Genomic DNA, 22,359 nt, shown 5'->3' on the forward strand with positions numbered 1-22,359 from the left:
TATCTAACACTGAAAGAATTTTTCAAATCGGACCAGTTCCCGAGATTAGCGCGTTCAAACAAACAAACAAACTCTTCAGCTTTATAATATTAGCATAGATTTTTATTAGGATAGACACAGACTTCATATTCAATTCAAGGGTTCTGCCACCTTTTAACGCCATCTATCGACGATTTTCCGTTATAAAGAAGCTAACTTTGATATTTTGTTCTTTGTAATTTTAACACAATGTCCCTGATTGTGCATTTAACTTTAAATGATGATTATAATTAAATGTTTTTTTTTGCGTACATAAGTTATTACTTTCTCGTTTTCTTTACAATACAATATCCAGTGCGTCGCAGCCGTCGACGGTAACATATGACAAGATGGCTGTGAATAAGGCAAAGGTAGTTTGAAATGATTTTATCAAATGGCGTTATTTGGTCTCTGCCTAATGCCTCTGTGGAAATAAGGCGTGATATCGTGTATGTATTTAAGTATGTAAAATCCTTACCATTACTTCTGAATTAAATTCCCCATTGTTATCATACTTGGTCTACTTGATACTGAACATTTTCAAATTGTTCCTGTCATCGGACTTCGGAAACATTGGTGAAAGATGGGTAAAATCTGCTCTAATACCTACTAACGCCATCTCTCGCTTATTTTCCAAAAACAAATTATGAACCCATCAAATTATACTCGTTAACTGTTGTTAAGTTGTAGCACAAACGATTTCATGTTTCATGATAAAGAGAATATTATGAAATACAAAATATTAAAATGTAGAGCAAACCTTAACAAAAATAAAAAAATACAAAAGCATGACTCCCGTTAACTTGCATCGGCAGGCAATCGAACCCGGGCCGCCCGCGTGTCAGGCGAGCATTCTACCACTGAATTACCGATGCTTGTACAAATATTATTCAAACACTGGACTCACTGGACTGCATAAGACTCTAACCCGCTTTTCACATTGAGAGACTTCGGACTTTCGGACTTTTACCATTGAGAGTTGGTAAATGTTAGGTTTTACCGGAAAATCTTAGGATTTACCACAGTTTGGGCTTTTACAGTAACATATATATCATTGCCATAATTTCCATACTTATATAAAATGTTTACATTCTACATATATTAAATACGTAGTAATACGTACTACGTACATGAAAACATTTATTTGGCTAGAGTTAAACGCGGTCCTATCTAAAATAGCTTCGTAAATATTATTATTATGTACACTGTTTATGATCTTAAGAGGTAAGAAATTATGATGAATATCATTGAATGCTGAGCAAGGGTCAACTTCATTTGTAGGAATGCTTAAAAAGATATCTTGGTCTGATGACTGCTTGAGATTTTTTTTTACGCTTGAACACATTAATTATATGTTATTTTTGAAAGCAAAAATATGTTTCGTACCTTACAACGATTAAATAGGTCTAGTCTAGAACTCTACACCCATAGACTTGGAACTATTTATTTAGTCATGTATCAATTTCCTAAATAACATACACCCATAATAAAAAGTCTTAAACCTCGTGCAATAGAGCTGAGAGTGCGGTAGGTACATCATACTAACTAATCTGTACTAATATTGTAAAGAGGTAAAAGTTTGTATGTAGAGGGTAATCTCTGAAACGAATTAACCAATTTCGAAAATTATTTATTATAATTATGAATTTTCTTTACATCTTTGATCAACTTTATCTTATAATCTTTGTCAAGCAAGTCAGAAAATGCTTTGCAACCGAATCGTTAAGTCGATCCATATCGCCGTACATTGTTTTCAGTAGTTACAATATGAAAGAGGAGCGCCGTCTCCAAAACAATTTATGATGGAGCGATAAAAAATCTACCAACTGATTTGTGGAAAATAAAAGATACCTTCTAACTGGTAGATTTTCCTAAAGGTCCCAAATACTGTTTGACGACAGCTAAGTTTGTAAGATAATGTGAATAATTTATGAAAATCCATTCCTACTAATATTAACTTGCTGAATTATTTCGCCGTTTTGTCTAAACGTCGACTTTAATGTCGGATAAAAACGGCTCCTTTGTTAAAGTTTTTGATAAAGATTAATTATAAGAGTAGTAGTAGTATTTGAGGGTTCGGTTCAATCTGATCATCGAGGGCACCATCACTTTTTATCAGGCGAGTAACTGATAAAACGAGCCTAATTATTAACCTACTTCAAAAAGAAGGTGGTTCTCAATTCGACTGTATGTTTTTTTAACATTTTTTTGATTTTCCGTAAAATACGGTTAAAAAGAGTTTACAATTTTTGTAAATTATAAGTTAACTGGACGGTGAAGACATTTAGCATAAGCAAAAGCTTTCTCGACATTTAACGCCATCTACCGCTAATTTTCAGTTTTTGTAATTACTAAAACAAAGTGATTTTATATCCGGTTAAATTAAACTGTATTCCTAAAAATCGATTTATAATCTGTCCCTATTTCTGCTGCATGTAATATTAATAAATAAGTCCGGCTATAATACATCCACATTTATATGCAAGGGTAAAGTTTTGCAAAAGCAAATGGCGGACGGGTGCTTGAAATAAAAAAATACAAATTTAACGCATGCGCTTTTAGCTCCAAGTCCCTGACGAACGCAGCGCATGTGTCAGAAAAATTGTTAAGCGCATGCGCGTAAATATTGATCTTCACGGCCGCCATTGTAGCCAACATGTTTGCCAACAAGTTTCTATTTCATGACCGGCTTTGACACTTGAATAGCACACCTTTATTTTATATTTAGTCTGTGCAAACCATAATCTTTGACATTTCTCTATATTTTCTCATTAGGTCTGACATAACCTGTCTGCCGTATTATGATTGCAGTATATTACTTGCTACTTTGATGTTTTGTGAAATTCTTAAAATGAATTAGTAATTATTTATAATAGTATTATATTAGAATAATAAGCGACAAAATGCTATCAATTAAAAGATTACCAGCACTCTCTGCGTCTAAAATACAACCAAAAATAAATTTCGGTTTTAGTAGAAATGTGTGAAAAGAAGCAAGTAAACAAAAATAATTTTGTGCATTTGTGTCGATCTTTCTCTGTATTACATAATATATCCAGTAAATCTAAGAATCCAGTAAGTAATTAACCTCCTATTAATGATATTTTAGCATCAAAATCACCTCTGATGCAACCTACGCTAATGTTATGAAATTTGATATTTCATTTAGACCTTTAGTTCATTAACTTTCTTAATAATCAGTTAACATATTTTACTAGATATTATTAATTGTAATTTCTTCGTCAGTTTTACTTTGTACGCGAGTTCAAATTGTAACTATTGGTGTAGATAAGCATTCGTATTTATATTTGTTGAGGGCTAAATTGTCGTGTTTTTCAGTTCATATTATACTGATCACTAGACCTCAGTCTCGATCAGTATTAATTAAATACCATTACAAACTTCCTAAATGTATCGAAGAAACATTAAAATCAAAATTTAATAATATATCCATTCTGATGTTGTTCAACAATGTTCAGATTTATGTACTACCCATTATTTATGTATCATACAAATACATCTCTAAAATAATGGGTTTGCTGGTATCATGTTATTTACAATGCTACCAGCATTGTAAATAACATGAATAAATAACACACCTATATTATAAATGTTTAAAGTTTGTGTGATTGTTACTGAATCCTGATAACACTGTCTTTAAAATTTGGTCTGCAGACCAATAGTGTATAACTTGGATTAATATGTAGGATAACTTTTTGTATGGGAAATACACAAAAGATAAATTATGTACTAAATTTACACAAAGAGTATTTTATACCCTAGAAAATCTTTTATACAGACAAAGCCACTGGTAGGAACTAATACTTTAAACTAGTACAGAATATACATTAATTAAATCATGTATTTCTCCTCAGCAATTAAGGCAGTTCAATGAAGAATACAAGGCAGAGTGTGCACTACTGAAGAGATCAAACCTGCCATCATTCAACTCAGTGTTCAACAACCCTGCCTGTCTCAAGTCAATTCACACATCCTCTAGTAATTACAGTCAAGATGATAAGGACAAGGTAAAGATATGATCTATTTCCCTTCTTCAAACATATTGCATGCATACGATGTGAGATTTAGTAAAACCAGTTTAGCACCTCAAAACTTTTAAACATTGTTCTTATTGTATTCTATATGACCATGATCATTCTATACTTAGTACCTAGTTAAAGAAGAAAAAGGTTTGAGTGATAGTATTGTTTTTGAAATAAAATTATTTTCAATATCTATCTTCACAGAATCTGTCTAAACTTTATGTCCAGCAGGGCTTAGCCATTTTGATAGAATAGTGGGTTAAACACACAACTATGCAAACTTGCTCATGCAACATATTACTACATTGATTGATAGTCATAATATTCCTGTTTAAAAAAGAAGGCCCACATCACCTATCTTCTAACCTTTAGTCAAATTTTTATGTAAAATCTCTATATAATTGCAGGACAAAGACGACAAAAAGAAGAAGAACGAGGAGATGTCATCGCTGGTGATGAAGGCAGTGTTCTGGATGTTCACCACCTTCATACTGATCATGATGAGCACATTACTGCTGCCTAACGACAATACACACAATGAGGTACTGTACATATGATACTTATCATGTTAACTGTAACCATGATGCAGTTATAGAATCACTGTATGAATTATGAATGTATAGATTACATACATGAATGTTATAACCCTAGAAATAGGCAAAGGTCTATGAAAAACATGTGCATTTTGCAACCCCTAGACTATTATTGGTAAAGGTTAGAAAAAGACCAATAGCACTTTGTCTTACCTGGTAATCAACTCTGGTCCTTTTGGTCAGCAGTCAGATACAATACTGTTGGCTGCACAGAGCAAGTCAAAAAAGAAATTTTATTTTTATAGCCATCACCTTCCTTTTTAATAACTGTACTTGACTGACTTGACCACTGCCACTGCTACTGTGTGAAATACACTTAACTGACACTGCCTAAAATATGAAACAATCATGAAAATTATTCAATTTTGTCATATCTTAATTTACAAGTATGATTTTCTGAAACGTCTTACAACAACTTTGCAGCTTTAGCATAAGATAATTTCATCAGCAATCAACAATCGTTATTCCTTACTATTAACAAATGTCTATATAAGAAAACACAAACATTTGGGAAAACTAATTACAACACATCATTCTTATTGTTTGTAATTGCAAACTGTTTAGTTGATAAGAGAAATTTTCCTCTACATGCTAGGACTATTCATACCATGATTTCTAATCAGCTGCTGTAATGATGTTTCCAGTTGATCCGTTACGTGTCATGGAACGAGTTCGTGTACACGATGCTGTCGAAGGGCGAGGTGGAGGAGCTGATCGTGCGGCCCGACCTCGAGGTCGTCACCATCATACAGCACGAAGGCGCCATCATCAAGGGCAAGCGGGTATGTTCCATGTAACAAGTATGTTACTAAACTTAAATTTTTGAGGATATTCCAATTGGATAATTGAATGTAGAAAACAGATACAATATTGCAATACAAAAAGGAATTGGAACAGTTTACAATGAGATCCTTCAACCACTTAACACTTATTGATTAAACTAAATCTCTTTTAGTAGTAAGTAATTTTACTTCCATTGCCATGTCCAATTTCATGACAAAGTATGTAGTTATGCGAATTGTATTCTGTTAAGTTAGTAGGAACAACATTTTTCATCTCCATATACATGTTGTTTAAAATTGGTTCTTCTCACATGAGACTTTTATCCTCGGCCTCTGTAGTGTTGGTATATCTCTACTCCCGCTTGGCACCTAAGTCACAGAATAATAAGTACTAAAGTACCTAAGTGTATAATAGTAAAATAAATAAATTTAAGATTTAAAGAAACATCAAAATAAACCTATCATTAGATACATTGTTATATATGTTTTCTTATTTTACATATATTTTTACGTTTAATATGTCCTTGGATGTGATGTAATTGGATTAAAAGTTGAGTAACATCACATAAGATTTATCAAACACAGTACATATTTATTTTTTCAAAGCATATCTGTCATCAAAAGCTCTAAAAATACTGGCTATCGACATGGATATTTACTAATCCTATGCCCGCTATTTATTGGTCGACAATAATATTATCTAATCTAATCAAGAGATCTTTAAAATATAACAAGATCAGAAAACAGTCCCATTATACGAGCAAGTAACCCAGTTAGACTAATGCATCCTAAATAATTTATTAAGTGCATAGCAATTGTAAAGAAGTCTTTATATCATGAGAAAGCAGTAAAAATTTTGTGAACCCTAAAGTTTCAATGCTACTAAGTAGTTTTCAATGACCAGTAAAATTAGTATTAGTTATATTGGTAACATTTTGTATACTACATAAGTTTTTCTGTAGATATAAAAATCTTGTATTGTATGTATTTACAGACAAATCACCGCGTGTATCACATGAACGTGGGCGACATTCACCGCTTTGAGGAGAAGCTGAGAGAAACTGAGAAGAGCTTGGGAGTACAGGAAGGTATGAACAATAAATATCATTTTTACAAACACCTCAGCGAGAGTTTGCTAGCAAACAACACCAAGTCACCATTCGAATTAATAACACAAAATCATGAGTCTGTGAAGTCATTTATGAATGACAAAACAGGGACAATAGCTGGTATGCAATCTGTTTATACGTTTTTCAGACGAGAATTCATTGTTTTCATGATGTATCACTGTTGCCTGTTGACAAATATTGTTGATCACCAAATCATATCATTTATTTATTACGTCAAATGAATAAATAACGCTTAAGATAGTCAAAAATATAGCTTGTGAATTTACCGCCAGTTCGGAAGTAAAGACCAATAACAAAAGCTGGTAAGAATCTCCTACCCACTAATTTAAATCGCCAAATGGTTTTAACAAAATTTCTATTTCAAATCGTTGATAATGTAAGAAGCTGCTAAGCATTACTACTGGTATTCAGTAGTAATTACTTTGCTTATAAAATTATGTTAAATCAAGGTATTAAGGTGCCAGGTAACAAGGTATCAAACGAGGTTGGAAGCATGATGGAAGTATATACTTACATATACATCAAGCGGCATTCAGGGCTGGCATAAGACTTGAAGATTATTCAGAATTAAAAACATTTTGAGTCCTAAATATGCCATCGAAAACCTTATTTATAGTCATGATGCGTAACAACAAAGTTGTATGAATTAAATGTACATGATTGTTGTGCAGGTGTGCGCGTGATCTACGATCGCAACGGCAGCCTGGCGGGCAAGGTGATCACGACGCTGCTGATCGGCGCCATCATCCTGTCCTTCCTCCACTCCACCAAGTCCATGCGCATGAACATCAGCCTCGGAGGAACGTGAGTACAATCACATGTCTGTTCTGTTTGTACATGAGCTGTAACTTGCAAATAACGAAGTTTTATTGGTTTTGCATTTAATTGTAAAGGTATTTCTCTGATGACCGCTTAATGTCTTTATTTCAACTTTAAATTGAAATTGGTTTAGCTAGTCCAACGAGGTTTTTAGGCTGGCAACACTGGTGTAGTGACTTGAAATTTTTGCTCTCAGTTTTAAAATTCAATTTTTATTTATTTATTACGTATTTGTCAATAATTGTGTCTAAAAGTTGTAAATAAGTGTAATTAGGTTGTCTTCTACTAATATAATAGTCAATCAAGATGGAAAAGTGTGATTAAGACAACAATATAATTACGCCAACCAAGTGTCAAGGCGTCAACGTATTTCAAATTCAAACAAGGAATAAGTGTTTGATAAATACAGGGAGTATTTCGTATCGCTTGTTATTATAGACTTATTAGATTTTATCTAAAATCCGTTAGATAAAGTGTAGCATATTCAGGCTCACTACCCCCATGCTCTTCAACATTGAATCAACGCAGCACTGATTCAGTGTTATAGTCTTCCATTGTAGGTAGCTTATTTCCCATATACCATTCAGTTTAATTAGTATTGTAAGAGTCTAATTGTTAGGTTTCCTATTAACTGCAATGCTAGTTTTTTTATTTTATTAATTTTTTTGGTCTAAACCTACCCACTTTAAAAACATCTTGTAACATCATTGTAATTATAGATTATTTAACTGCAAGGTCCAACTAACCCCTTATTATTTATCCCCTATATCTTTATCTGTGTTTTCCTCTTTCTTTTGTTAGTTACTTTGTGTATATTTCTTCTAAAACTATTAACAATACTAACATAGACCATCTCAATATATACTAACTTTCCCCAACTAATTCTTTCTATATCCTGCTGTATATCTCAACTTCCTTTATAACGTTTCAGATCCTTTGTTGTTAATATCAACCATGATGACCAGGAAGGCAACAGCAAAGGATACTGAGAACAAGCTTAAACTTGCTCTGCTCGAGCTCAAGAAGTGCAAAGATGAGAACAGCCTGCTGTTGAGGGAGCGTGTTGACTGTGAAGAAGAGATCAAGGAGGTTAACCACAAGGTTGTATCACTGAAGGGGGAACTTGCTGAGCTCCATATTGAAAATATGGACTTACTGGATCAGCGGGACAGGCTACAACAAGAAGTTAGCTCATTTGGCAGCTGTAATGAGACCTATGAGTGGTCTCTGAGCCGCATAAATGAGCTACAGACAAGCCTGCATGAAGCCCACACTAAGATCATCTCATTGGAACGGTCAATACAATCATTTGACAGTAGTGCAACTCATCATTTGTATTCTGAGCTTATAGGCTGTAAATCTTTATTAACTAGAGTTAAAAGCAATAAAAAGTTTAGGAAATACACTAGAATTAGTAAGATAATTAAAAAATTAGAATTAAAACTCAAGAAATTTAACAAACTTAGATTATTAAATCAAAATCAAAATCAAAATCAAATCATTTATTCATTTAGGTCAAATATTGACACTTATGATAGTCGTTACAATTACTGAATCTACCACTAGCTCGGAAAGGGGGTAGAGCCTTATGAGAAGAGCTAGCGAGAAACTCACGGCCACTCTTTTCAATCGCCAAAAAGTTTTACAATGTGGTTGATACAATAATTGATCATGCGAGGAGCTGCCAACAATCAGCGATATAGACTAAACGTCAATTAAGTTAAATGAACATAGCTAGGTTATTTATTAGTCTCTGATCATACCGTATGTTGGGAGCACCTACTAGCATGTGATAATAAGAATATGGGCAGCAAGTGAGCACTCTGGTTGTGAACATTATAAAAGAAAAAAGTGACAGTTTTATGAATAACATCAAATTGTACGTAACATCACCTATTTGCATCATTAATTGCCCATATTTTACAATATTTAGACCTACTGCTACTGAGTTTATACAATTTATAGCAAAGTTCCCTAATTTCAAAGAATCCTAATCAAGCGAGCGACTAATCCCAAGAGCTATTGTCGTTTAGATACTCATCAATTCTGTAATAAGCTTTCCTAACGAGATGTTCCTTAACAGCAACTTTGAATTTTGGCAGGGGTAAATGCATGATGTGCTTTGGAAGCTTGTTGAAGAAACGAATGCCGAGACCTACAAACGAATTGTGCACCTTGTGTAAACGATGATGGGGACCTACTAATTTGTGTCTGTTTCTAGTGTTGTAATTGTGTCTATCGCTATTTGTTGCGAAAGTCCCTAAATTTTGTTTTATATACAACAAGTTTGCAAGCACATACTGTGATGACACCGTCAGTATCCCTATCTGCCCAAAAAGCTCTCTCAAGGAGTCTCGCGCTCCTAAACTATAAATTGCACGGATAGCTCTTTTTTGAAGGACAAAAATAACATCTATATCAGCAGCCTTACCCCACAGTAATATACCGTAAGACATGACGCTGTGAAAATAACTAAAGTAAACCAGTCTTGCCGCATCCACACCAGCAAACTGTCTTACTTTTCTGATTGCGTACGCGGCGGAGCTGAGTCTCCCCGAGAGATGCGCTATTTGAGTGCCCCATTGGATTAGTTATTATTAGTTAAATCAAATAAAGATTTGATTGAGGAACGTAGGGAACTAGTTTTAGAAGTCAATAGTTGTAGTGAAGAACTCATCTCCAGTAGGCTATTGTATGACAGACACACTCTTGACCTTAAGTCACAAATCTCACACCTACAATCTAAATTAACAAAAATTACCTTAGATTATGAACGTGAAACTCACGATTACATACTAAAATACGATGAGATTGCTAAAGTTGGCAGGGAAAATTTAGAGTGTGTTAGGGCCTTAGCTGATAGCACTCCATGCACTAGGTGTTCTCAGTCTCAGGGACCCCCTTGTGACTTAGAACGGTTAGAACCCTCTCAAATTAGTTTAGGTACTGAGACTTCACTGACCGACTCATCTGACAGTATTCCCTCTTCCTTCATAGATCTTAACACAAAGAACAGAGTAGCTATGTTCTCAGATAAGTTAGGCATTAACTTAGGACCTATAATAAACAACAACTTACATTGTAGTTTTAAAAATAACTGTTACCCTAACCTCAAATTAAATCAAATAGTAGATAGAATTAGGAACACTCACTTAGATATAAATACAACAGTAGTTTTACTGATAGGTGATAGTTTAGGTTTAGATAAAACTGATATTATTGATAGTATTAGCAGTTTATTGCAATTAGATTTAGGTAAATTAATTATCTGCGCATTCCCATACTCACAATCTCTTACAGAAAGGGAAAATAAGCGTATACATAGGTTGAATAATCAACTACATTTAATGACATCTTATCATAGTGATAAGTTATTGTTTTTTGACACTAATAAGTTTATTAGTAGTTTTATTTATACTCAAGAAACTATGTTTCTTAATAGTTCGGACAAACGACAAATTGCTACATTGTTAGCTTATAATATTAACATAGTTATAGGTGCTATAACGCAGTTTAGGTTAAGGGACGACCCAGTATTGTGTAGTTATTCTAACAATACTGTGATTAAATGTATAGGTAGTGTAGTTAGCGACAAGGTTACGAATAATGTATCCGATTCTTTAAACTGACAGGTAGGACAATGGATAAACAGCTAGGCTCATTAAATTTAGTACATCAAAACATACAAGGTTTATCCAGCAAGGAATTAGAAGTAGAATTGTTCTTACAAAAACATAATGTAGGTATTTTCTGTGTGACTGAGCATTGGCTACACACGGAACAAATCGCAATAAACAATGAGTTTTATACAATTATTAGTGCGTATATTAGGAACAAAGCTAGACATGGTGGTTCACTGATTATGGTAGCTAACAGTATTAAATGTAAAGAACGTAGGGACATAGTTAATTTGTCAATAGAACGCACTGCTGAGGTTTCCTGTGTCGAGCTAGAGCGACACATAGTAGTTTGTATATATAGACCACCAAATAGTGAGTTTACTTTATTTGAGTCGATAATGGAGGACATATTAAAACGTTTAAGTATAAGCAACAAGTATGTGGTAGTGTGTGGTGATTTTAATGTAAATTTACTTGAGCAATCTTCGACTAGTACGAGACTTAAGTCATTATTTAAATCTTTTAATTTAGTTTTTTTATTTAATGAGCCCACTAGAATCACTGCACATTCTGCTACATGCTTGGACAATATATTCTGCAACTGCGAATGCTTAGGTAGGGAAATCTTAAGTGAACTAACATCGGACCATTGTGGACAGAAGGCTATATTTCCTGTTAGGATAGATAATAGGTTAAAGAAAATTACTTGTAGGCCTATTACTAGGGATCGTTTAGTTTTATTTAATAGTGAGATAGCTAGTGCTATGACAAAGTTAGACGACACCGAAGAACACCCGGATAACCTTTACACATCGTTATTCAACATTATTGAATCCAAGTTCAAAACTATCTTCAAAGAGAAAACAATACTAGATAACAATAGGAAACTCAAATTTTGCGATTGGGCGACAGCAGGTATTTATAAAAGTAGAGCTAGGTTGTATGAGCTTTATTCCATGAAACAGTTCAATTTTAATCCTAAATTTCTTGAATACGTTAGGAACTATTCAAAAATTTTTAAGAGAACTTGTGTTGCTGCTAAATCCTTACACTTAAGCAACAAAATTAAAAGCTCAGACAATACGATCAAAACCACCTGGAATATCATTAACAACGAAACAGGTCGTGCTATCCAGCGCGAAAATAATTTTGAACTGAAAGTAAATGACATGATTATCACCAATAACTTAGAGGTTGCTCAGGCGTTCAATACTTTCTTCGCTGATATTCCCACAGCTACAACTAGCTCCTTGAATTCCTGTCCTGCCAAGGCAGAATGTTTACTTCGAAATAGTGTAGAAGAGTGTGGTAGTGTTTTTTTCTTCAAACATATCAACTCCAATGATGTAGTTAAGGCTTTTAGGTCGCTCAACTCCAAAAAAACACCTGACCTCTGGGGCATCTCTGTTAAATTAGTAGAAAGTATCATCCTGGAAATAGCCCCCCATTTGGCTTTAATATTTAACAGGTGCGTAGATACTGGTGTGTTTCCTGACTTAATGAAACACAGTAAAGTAGTACCACTCTTTAAGAAGGGATCTAAGAGTGAGCCCAGCAATTTCAGGCCCATTTCCATCTTGCCTGCGGTTAGCAAAATCTTCGAAAAGGTCATCTTAGAGCAGCTCGAAAGTCACTTTAACTCGAATCAGCTATTTCATGGTAAACAGTATGGTTTCACAAAGGGTAGGTCAACGATCGATGCAGGTATTTCGCTCGTCAAGCATATCTATGATGCTTGGGAGACATCCCAGGACGCCATTGGGGTGTTCTGCGATCTCTCCAAAGCATTTGACTGTGTCCAACATAATACGCTCCTTAGGAAACTAAACCACTATGGAATTAGGGATACAGCGCTCGATTTACTTGCGTCATATTTGAGTAATAGGATTCAACGAGTAGATATCAATGGTGTAAGGTCTTCAGGTTCAGCTGTTTCTCTCGGCGTGCCTCAGGGTTCGATACTCGGTCCGTTTCTTTTTCTCGTATATATAAACGATCTCCCCTTTCAGGTGCAGGACTTATGTGATATTATATTATTTGCAGATGACACTTCACTCATTTTTAAAGTAGATCGTTCGAAGTCTTGTTTTATTGATATCAATAGTATTCTTGAACAGGTCCACAACTGGTTCACTTGTAATAATCTGTTATTAAATTCTAACAAAACTAAGTGCATTAGGTTCACTATGCCCAACGCGAGGAATTCAGGTACTAACATAGTCGTAAATGGGCAAACTATCGATTTGGTAGATTCGGCAACTTTTTTAGGTATCAGTCTGGATAGCAAGCTCCAATGGGGCACTCAGATAGCGCATCTCTCGGGGAGACTCAGCTCCGCCGCGTACGCAATCAGAAAAGTAAGACAGTTTGCTGGTGTGGATGCGGCAAGACTGGTTTACTTTAGTTATTTTCACAGCGTCATGTCTTACGGTATATTACTGTGGGGTAAGGCTGCTGATATAGATGTTATTTTTGTCCTTCAAAAAAGAGCTATCCGTGCAATTTATAGTTTAGGAGCGCGAGACTCCTTGAGAGAGCTTTTTGGGCAGATAGGGATACTGACGGTGTCATCACAGTATGTGCTTGCAAACTTGTTGTATATAAAACAAAATTTAGGGACTTTCGCAACAAATAGCGATAGACACAATTATAACACTAGAAACAGACACAAATTAGTAGGTCCCCATCATCGTTTACACAAGGTGCACAATTCGTTTGTAGGTCTCGGCATTCGTTTCTTCAACAAGCTTCCCAAGCACATCATGGATTTACCCCTGCCAAAATTCAAAGTTGCTGTTAAGGAACATCTCGTTAGGAAGGCTTATTACAGAGTTGATGAGTATCTAAACGACAATAGCTCTTGGGATTAGTCGCTCGCTTGATTAGGATTCTTTGACATTAGGGAACTTTGCTATAAATTGTATAAACTCAGTAGCAGTAGGTCTAATATTGTAAAATATGGGCAATTAATGATGCAATTAGGTGATGTTACGTACAATTTGATGTTATTCATAAAACTGTCACTTTTTTTCTTTTATAATGTTCACAACCAGTGTGCTCACTTGCTGCCCATATTCTTATTATCACATGCTAGTAGGTGCTCCCAACATACGGTACGATCAGAGACTAATAAATAATCTAGCTATATTAATTTAACTTAATTGACGTTTAGTCTATATCGCTGATTGTTGGCAGCTCCTCGCATGGTCAATTATTGTATCAACCACATTGTAAAACTTTTGGCGATTGAAAAGAGTGGCCGTGAGTTTCTCGCTAGCTCTTCTCATAAGGCTCTACCCCCTTTCCGAGCTAGTGGTAGATTCAGTAATTGTAACGACTATCATAAGTGTCAATATTTGACCTAAATGAATAAATGATTTGATTTTGATTTTGATTTTGACCTATTCCTTGTGTAACATTTCAGAGTCAGCTCGGGCGCGCCAAGCTCCCTCTCGTGGACTCAATGAGCGGGCAGGGCAAGGGTGTCACGTTCGCCGACGTGGCGGGGCTCAGGGAGGCCAAGATTGAGGTCATGGAGTTTGTCGACTACCTCAAGAGACCTGAACATTACAAGAGTTTGGGTGCCGAGGTAACGTGAAATATAAAATCCCATTTATAATAAAATCAGAACATCCTTATTCGTGAAATTCCTCTGTGGCGCGCTCGGTAGTGTGTGCTGCTGCCGTACGAGAGGTTTTATGTTGGAATCCTGGGTCGGGCTAAAAAGTCTCCTCTGAAATTTTCTGTTAAGAATTTCTTAGAAACTGCTCGGAGTTACGAAGTTGAGGTTCATCTGGTTACCATAGTACAAGCTCTGCTTAGTTTGGAATCGGTTAACTTTGTGTGAGATGTCCAACAATATTTATTTTATTTATTTAACCGAACTAAATGTTAGTATCAAAATTTATTACCCTTTTTCAAAAATTTATAAAACTTTGTAGTTTTTCCTTCTCAGGTGCCCAAGGGAGCGTTACTACTAGGTCCTCCAGGTTGCGGCAAGACGTTGTTAGCTAAGGCGGTGGCGACGGAGGCCAACGTGCCCTTCCTGTCTATGAACGGATCTGAGTTCATCGAGATGATCGGAGGACTTGGCGCCGCTAGGGTCAGGTAAATATTATATTTATCTATTCTTTGATATATCATCTTTACCCCTATATTACAATAGGGGTAAAGGTGATGAAGGGGTAAAGGTATACACTAAGTATGACATTCATTGTAAAACGAAGTATGAACCAGGAATTTCACACACAATTTCATCTTCTAATTAAAGTAATGATCCTCTTACGTTCATTCTACCAGTAGTTCCTGAGATTAACGCGTTCAAACAAAAAAAACAAACAAACTCTTTAACTTTATAGTTAGTAGTAGTAGTATATATATATATATATATATATATATAATAATCTTCAAGTCTTATACTAAATCTGTATAGATATAGTTAAAATTCATAAACAGAGAAATCCCCAACCAAAAAATTAGTCACCACGACATAAGCCTAAAAAACAAACTTAGATCTGACAAATGAAAATAATAATAGCCAAATTATATAAAACAATAATTTAATAGTTAATAATCAATTATTGGAATAAGACTTGCACTTATTCAATTCGATTACATTTATCAAACAACAAAACCGACTCAACTTACTTGTACAGCTTGTACCGATTGAGTTCAACTACACATATTCGGTTTTGCAACCCAGCTAAGCCGATTAAGATCACCCGTTTAACGTTAACGGTACGTAAAAGTACCAGACAATTTATCAACAGCTGCAAATTTTCCAACCAACGCTATGGAAGCAAGGTTTACTCTCCAGGTTTCCAGTAAAAATGACCCTGTCCAATCAATAGGATGGCCACAGTGTCTAAGTTAACCTTACCTCAATACTGACCAATTTATTATCAACCCTAATTTACAGGCGTTACTCCGTCCGGGGCGCTTCGACCGTCACATCCTGATCGACCTGCCGACGCTGCAGGAACGAGAGGAGATCTTCGAGCGACACCTCAAGAACATCGTGCTCGAAGATCTACCCGACTACTATGTTAGATGGTAACATACATAATATAACACATTATAAAGAAGTAAATAGGGTAGTAGTTACTGAATAAAATCTTGAGTTCAGTTACGAAAACTATTTTCATAACTGAATAGAACACAGTGCTGCGAGATAGCAAAGGATGAATCCCATTTGAATTCTTTGTTTTAGTATTCTATTATAATAGCAAGTCTGAAATAAGCTGCAAGCAAGTTGTATATATTTGAATTTCAATATAAGCACGAAAGTAGTTGGTTCTACGTTAAATACGGTCTGCTACACGATAAGCCCAGGAAATATGGTACAAATAAGAGTATACTAGCATAAAATATAAAAACCATGAAATATGAAATCCTGTACCGTTATGGACTTATAGAGATAGATTTAGATTTCTTATCAAAATGCTTATATACCACTGGTTAAAATATTGAATATGTTATGCAGAGTTTGTAGAAGAAAACTTGTGTGTTATGTAGGTCTTCAAAATCAGAGATTATTGTATGCTTATTGCTCACTGTATCTTGAATCTCCCACTTACCATGTGGACTATGGGAAGATTCATTGCAGTTCAGCCAATGTCCAGTTAGTCTGTTATTTCTTTATCAAATATCAGCGTCTGACCTAAGTAAATATAGGATTTAATTATGATATGCTATAATTAAGATGAGAAAACAGAATTGAATAAGTCATCTGTTATGATGAAATTCAATTAAATAATTAACATGACTTTCTCTTTTCTAATTAGTCTGCAAAAGCGGTATGTATTACTAATACTATGTGTCTATATATATATGTTATTCTTCAATTGGCCATGATATTATTTTACAAAAATATATTTAGATGGTATGAAATATATATTATTATAGTAGGATAGTTATATAATATATGCGGATGTTATATAATATATTGTATGTTTTTTATTTGAGCACTATTATAATATGTCTTGATTACAATGATTTATTTTCAAATGTATCCCTGTTATATCGTTGTGTTTACATTTTAATTTTGTTTGTTCCCCGACAGGCATGCGCTGTTTGTAAACTTTTTATGTTCTTGTTTAATGTGGAACTTCTGTAATGCGACAAATGTTTTTAGGTTAAAACTTATGTATAAAAATAAGGAAAAAGAAAGGTAAAAATTAAGAACTTATCAATGTTCCATATTTGAGAATGTAAATCTATACTAATATTATAAAGCTGAAGAGTTTGTTTGTTTGTTTGTTTGTTTGTTTGTTTGTTTGAACGCGCTAATCTCAGGAACTACTGGTCCGATTTGGAAAATTCTTTCAGTGTTTGATAGCCCATTTATCGAGGAAGGTTATAGGCTATATATCATCACGCTACTACCAATACGAGCAGAGTAGCAGTAAAAAATGTTACAAAAACGGGGAAAATTATAACGCATTCTCTGTTATGTGACGCAAGCGAAGTTGCGCGGGTCAGCTAGTATTCAATATAAGTTAATATATAAGTTCTTTACAAAACGTCTCGTGGCATGATACCATTGTATTTCTGTTATTTTGTTATGACTTAATGACTATGAAAGCACTAATGTCACAATCACACAAGAGTCGTGTAATCTATACTAATATTATAAAGCTGAAGAGTTTGTTTATTCGTTTGTTTGTTTGTTTGTTTGTTTGTTTGTTTGAACGCGCTAATCTCAGGAACTACTGGTCTGATTTGAAAAATTCTTTCAGTGTTAGATAGACCAGTTATCGAGGAAGGCTATAGGCTATATATCATTACGGTACGACCAATAGGAGCAGAGTAGCAATAAAAAATGTTACAAAAACAGGGAAAATTTTGACCCATTCTCTTATGTGACGCAAGCGAAGTTGCGCGGGTCAGCTAGTCTCTTATATTTCCTTTATATCTAACTAGCTGACCCGCGCAACTTTGCTTGCAACATAAGAGAATGCGTCAAAATTTTCCCCGCTTTTGTAACATTTTTTATTCGTACTCTGCTTCTATTGGTCGTAGCGTGACGATATAAGCCTATAGCCTTCCTCGATAAATGAGCTACTGAAAGAATTTTTCAAATCGGGTCAGTAGTTTCTGAGATTAGCGCGTTCAAACAAACAAATAAACAATCAAACAAACAAACTCTTCAGCTTTATAATATTAGTATAGATGCTTATTCAAACGTATATTTAAAAAGTAAAACACTCTTTTTGACTGACTTTCTTAAAAGAGTAACTTTATAACTCAACACATCATATTCTAACGCCGTATAACCATATGTTCTAGGCTAGCGTTCCTAACGCCGGGGTTCAGCGGCGCGGACATAGCGAACGTGTGCAACGAGGCGGCCCTGCACGCCGCCAGACACAAGCAGAACATTGTTAAAGCTGCCGATCTTGAGTATGCTGTGGAGAGAGTTGTTGGTATGTCACAATAAACTTTGTCTATTTCATATTTATGGTGATTGAAAGTCCACCCAACTTTTAGTAATGGCTTTAGGCAATCACTGGGAATCTTTCACTGTTATGTTTGTTTACTGTTAGGGTAGTCAGGATATAAAATAAGTTAACATGAAGTTTGTTTTTGAAAGCGCTCGTGACTAAGCAACTATAACCGCACGTATCGGTCTCCCAGACTAGGTGTTCAGTGGATGGGTGAACATATTATACATGCCGAATTTTCCGAGATTCGGAAGGCAAATTAAATTGTGGATCCCGGTAGTGTAGTCAAGGGCTTGAAAGTCTGACAACCAGTCTTACCGAGGGCTATCGTGTTATAACCCAGGGAACTGGGTTGTGAAGGTTTGATAGGCAGTCGCTCAATGTAAAATATTTAAATTCCGTTGCATCCGGTGAGACTGGAAGCCGATTCCAGCGCTGTTGGAAACTGTTTTCCCACCTACTTTTGTATCTATTAAAATTTCGTACTTTTCTATTTTTCGTTGCAGGTGGTACAGAGAAGCGCAGCCACGCGATGTCGCCGGCAGAGAAGCGTATAGTGGCGTACCACGAGGCGGGCCACGCGCTCGCCGGCTGGCTGCTCGAACATACTGATGCGCTGTTGAAGCTCACCATCGTGCCCAGGACTAACATGGCGGTTCGCGCAGAACTCCACCTCCGACCAGAAACTTTACTCTAAGGAAGAGGTATCATTATAAGTTTATTGTTAAAATACGCAACAGAATAGAAGCATCTTTTTCCACAGCGCGTTCCTCTAGATTCTTCACGATTTATAAAATGTATACAATATTTTTAAGTGAGTCAGCTGATACAAGACTCAAATGTCAAACTTATAGCCTGACAAACAGTCGAGGCTCGCGGTAAGGTTGCTTAACTTATCAACTGGTGTGCAGTTGATAAGTTCAGCAACCTTACCGCGGACGTTACCTAAATGAGTGGCCAACGCCATTTGAGCGACTTGAACAGTTGAACTTTGACTCTGGGTTAACCTTTAGCCAAAATCATGTCTTAAAATTTCTATAGGTGTAATCAAAATATCTCTCATTTTAGTAAGCTACCACACTACTCAATATTCTTTTAACAGAACAAGCTTATTTTCCTTTAACAGTACGAAATAATATATTGTTGTTTGTTGTATGTTGTCAGTTGTTCGACCGCATGTGCATGGCGCTGGGCGGGCGCGCGGCCGAGGCGATCACCTTCAACTCCATCACGAGCGGCGCGCAGAACGACCTCGACAAAGTCACCAAGATCGCCTATGCACAGGTATTTATATACATAAGACTACGATAAATACAAACCACGTGTACTTGTTTATTTGAAATGTCTACACATGTCTAAAATGTTAGCTAAGAAATAGCTTGTTAGCTAAGCTAGCTAGAAAATAGTCGTTGGTCCGTGGTCTCGAAAATACTAAAGATAGCTGCATCTTTGCAAGGTTCATGCGGTTTTCTTACTTTTGACACACGAGACCAATACATATTTCAATATGAATTGTATTATAGTTGAAAACATATTTAAAGACTGGGAATGTGCTATATTTTTTATAAGTATTGTACCATTTTGCTGCTTGCGTAGATCATAAGTATCTGATATTATATTCTGTGCTTTGCCATCATAATTTTAATTTGTAACATATATTTAGAAAGCTAAGCATTCATTTTTAATTAACAAAATTATTCCAAGCTGGCGATAAACTACACGAATACAACAAAGAAAATGCGTACAAAGATAATGCTGGCGACACTTATTTTGAATACTAACACTTTTCAGTATCTATGGCATAACTACAAGATGCAACCTTTTTACACACTATGTTATATATTCAGCAATGCACTATTCATAAACTTAACAAAATAATACGAAAATACACGAGCCATCTTCACCTTATTACAACCATAATTTTACTGCATTTAAGTATTATTTTATAAGAAAAAAAAGCTTTATACAAATGCTAAGCGTAACTAACTAGCAATTGTAACTATACTATTTATCTTTACAAATAAATAGCAAATGCTGTAACCAATATTCTTCTCTTCTTCAGATCCGCGTGTACGGCATGTCGCCGCGCGTGGGGCTCGTGTCGTTCCCGGACACGAAGGAGCGCGGCCGCAGTCCCTTCAGCAAGGCGCTCAAGGAGCTCATGGACCTGGAGGCGCGCAAGCTCATCGCGGACGCCTACTACCGCACGGAACAACTGCTCAAGGATAATGAAGATAAACTTAAAGATGTTAGTACTACATCTAATATATAAAATTCTCGCGCCACAGTTTTCGTTGCCATACTCCTCCGAATCGGCTAGACCGGTTCTAATGAAATTTTGTGAGCATATTGAGTAGGTCTGAGAATCGGCCAACATCTATTTTTCATACCCCTAAGTGACATTTTTTTTATTCATGTGGCAAAACAACGTTTGGGTCAGCTAGTTTTACTATAGCAATTGAAATTTTCTTGGTATTCTAAGGCTTGTTTTACACGCACCACAACCACACTACGACGCAGCGACAAAATGTGCCGCTGCAGCCTTTTGCAGTTGTGTTGTAGTATTGTCGAAACATGCGTGGCCGGCCGCTAGTGCCGCGGTGCCACCTGTAGAAAGTTACGTTACCGTCGAGATGTGGTTGCGATGTGGTCACACTTTCCTAGTATGAAACACGTGGTCCATAACAACAGCGAATTGTGGTACGTGTAAATTGTATTTCATTTCAATAGGATGTATGCATCCGACCATGTGTCGTCGTTGTGGTTGTCGCGTGGTTGTGGTACGTCTGAAGTAGCCCTAAGTAGTGATTATAGCCACAACTTGCCAGACACGATTTAATTAGAGACCAGCTCTGTTTAGGTCTATGAAATTTCTTAAAAAATATCCATTCAACCTGGGAACATTCAAATACGAAAACATTTTGCTACATTTTCGTTGCAAAAAATAATTTGACATTTAACTCATTTTAAACATTAGCTCTCTGTATGGTGTACATCAAACATACACGCCTCATGTTTTCAACAATGGATGAACGTCGCAGAATTATTATTTTCTTGCGTATCAAGCAAAAGGATTCAGGATTCATCTTTTCTTTTGAATACGATGATAATGTTCTGATGGCAACTTTGACAGAGCTACACTTTTACAGTTTGAATTGGATTTATTAACCTAATCATTACTAATCATGTATTCCAGTTGGCCGAGGAACTGCTAAAGAAAGAGACGTTAAACTTCAAAGACGTGCACGCGATCTTGGGCCCTCCCCCCTTCCCTAAGAAGAAGTTCATCGACCCGGTGGAGTTCGAGCAGAGCCTCAAGAACATGGAGAAGGCGGCCACGCCGGACGACAGCCCCGCGCTCGGCGCGCCCTCCGCCAAGCCCGCGCCCGACTCGCTCTGAATGTATATAATCATATGTACATGTTAACTCTTATTAAATCATGTTACATGTTTTATTACTGGCTTTTATTCGTGCTACAGCGTACATACACAAGATAATTCAAAGATCGGGAAAACTATAAGCCCAGCATCAGTGCTAAATGCTAAATTTCTTAGCCTTTCTCTTTCAATATTATACTACAAACTAATCGAAGCTAGTGATGTCTTAGTAATGGTAAATGGTGTTGGAAACCTGCTAATACAAGCACTTGAGCCTAATTAATAAAAATGCTTGCTGTGCGATATATTTGACAAACTGTCACCAATGCGAAGTGCTAAGAATGCTGGCGAAGTTTACTATGATACTCTTTTGTCCGAGTCGAGCATTTATAAAACCGTGGTTTATATAACTAATGCCAATATTATTGTTGATATTTAATAAACTAACGTAATACCAAACTATATAAAGACTAATACTAACCGAGAAATGTGAGTCTTGATAGAAAATTATGTCATTTTAACCCGCCACGCAAA

General features: G+C 35.7%; 1 protein-coding gene, 1 non-coding gene and 1 pseudogene across 2 annotated transcripts; 2 read left to right on the forward strand and 1 right to left on the reverse strand.

Moving 5' to 3' along the window:
• Positions 1-822: 822 nt before the first annotated feature.
• On the reverse strand, positions 823-893 carry TRNAV-GAC (transfer RNA valine (anticodon GAC)). The gene has a single exon. It is a non-coding gene; the product is annotated as a tRNA-Val (tRNA).
• A 1,924-nt stretch (positions 894-2,817) lies between these two features.
• Positions 2,818-21,889, forward strand: LOC142986632 (mitochondrial inner membrane m-AAA protease component paraplegin-like; annotated as a pseudogene).
• LOC142986177 (uncharacterized) lies at positions 7,240-8,743 on the forward strand. The gene is made up of 3 exons (XM_076134497.1): positions 7,240-7,370; positions 8,317-8,680; positions 8,737-8,743. The coding sequence occupies exons 2-3, from the start codon at positions 8,340-8,342 to the stop codon at positions 8,741-8,743; spliced, it is 348 nt and encodes a 115-aa protein (XP_075990612.1). The 5' UTR covers positions 7,240-7,370; positions 8,317-8,339.
• Positions 21,890-22,359: the final 470 nt, after the last annotated feature.

This window comes from Anticarsia gemmatalis, chromosome Z (genome assembly GCF_050436995.1).
Source record: "Anticarsia gemmatalis isolate Benzon Research Colony breed Stoneville strain chromosome Z, ilAntGemm2 primary, whole genome shotgun sequence".
NCBI classification, from domain to species: Eukaryota; Metazoa; Arthropoda; class Insecta; order Lepidoptera; family Erebidae; genus Anticarsia; species Anticarsia gemmatalis.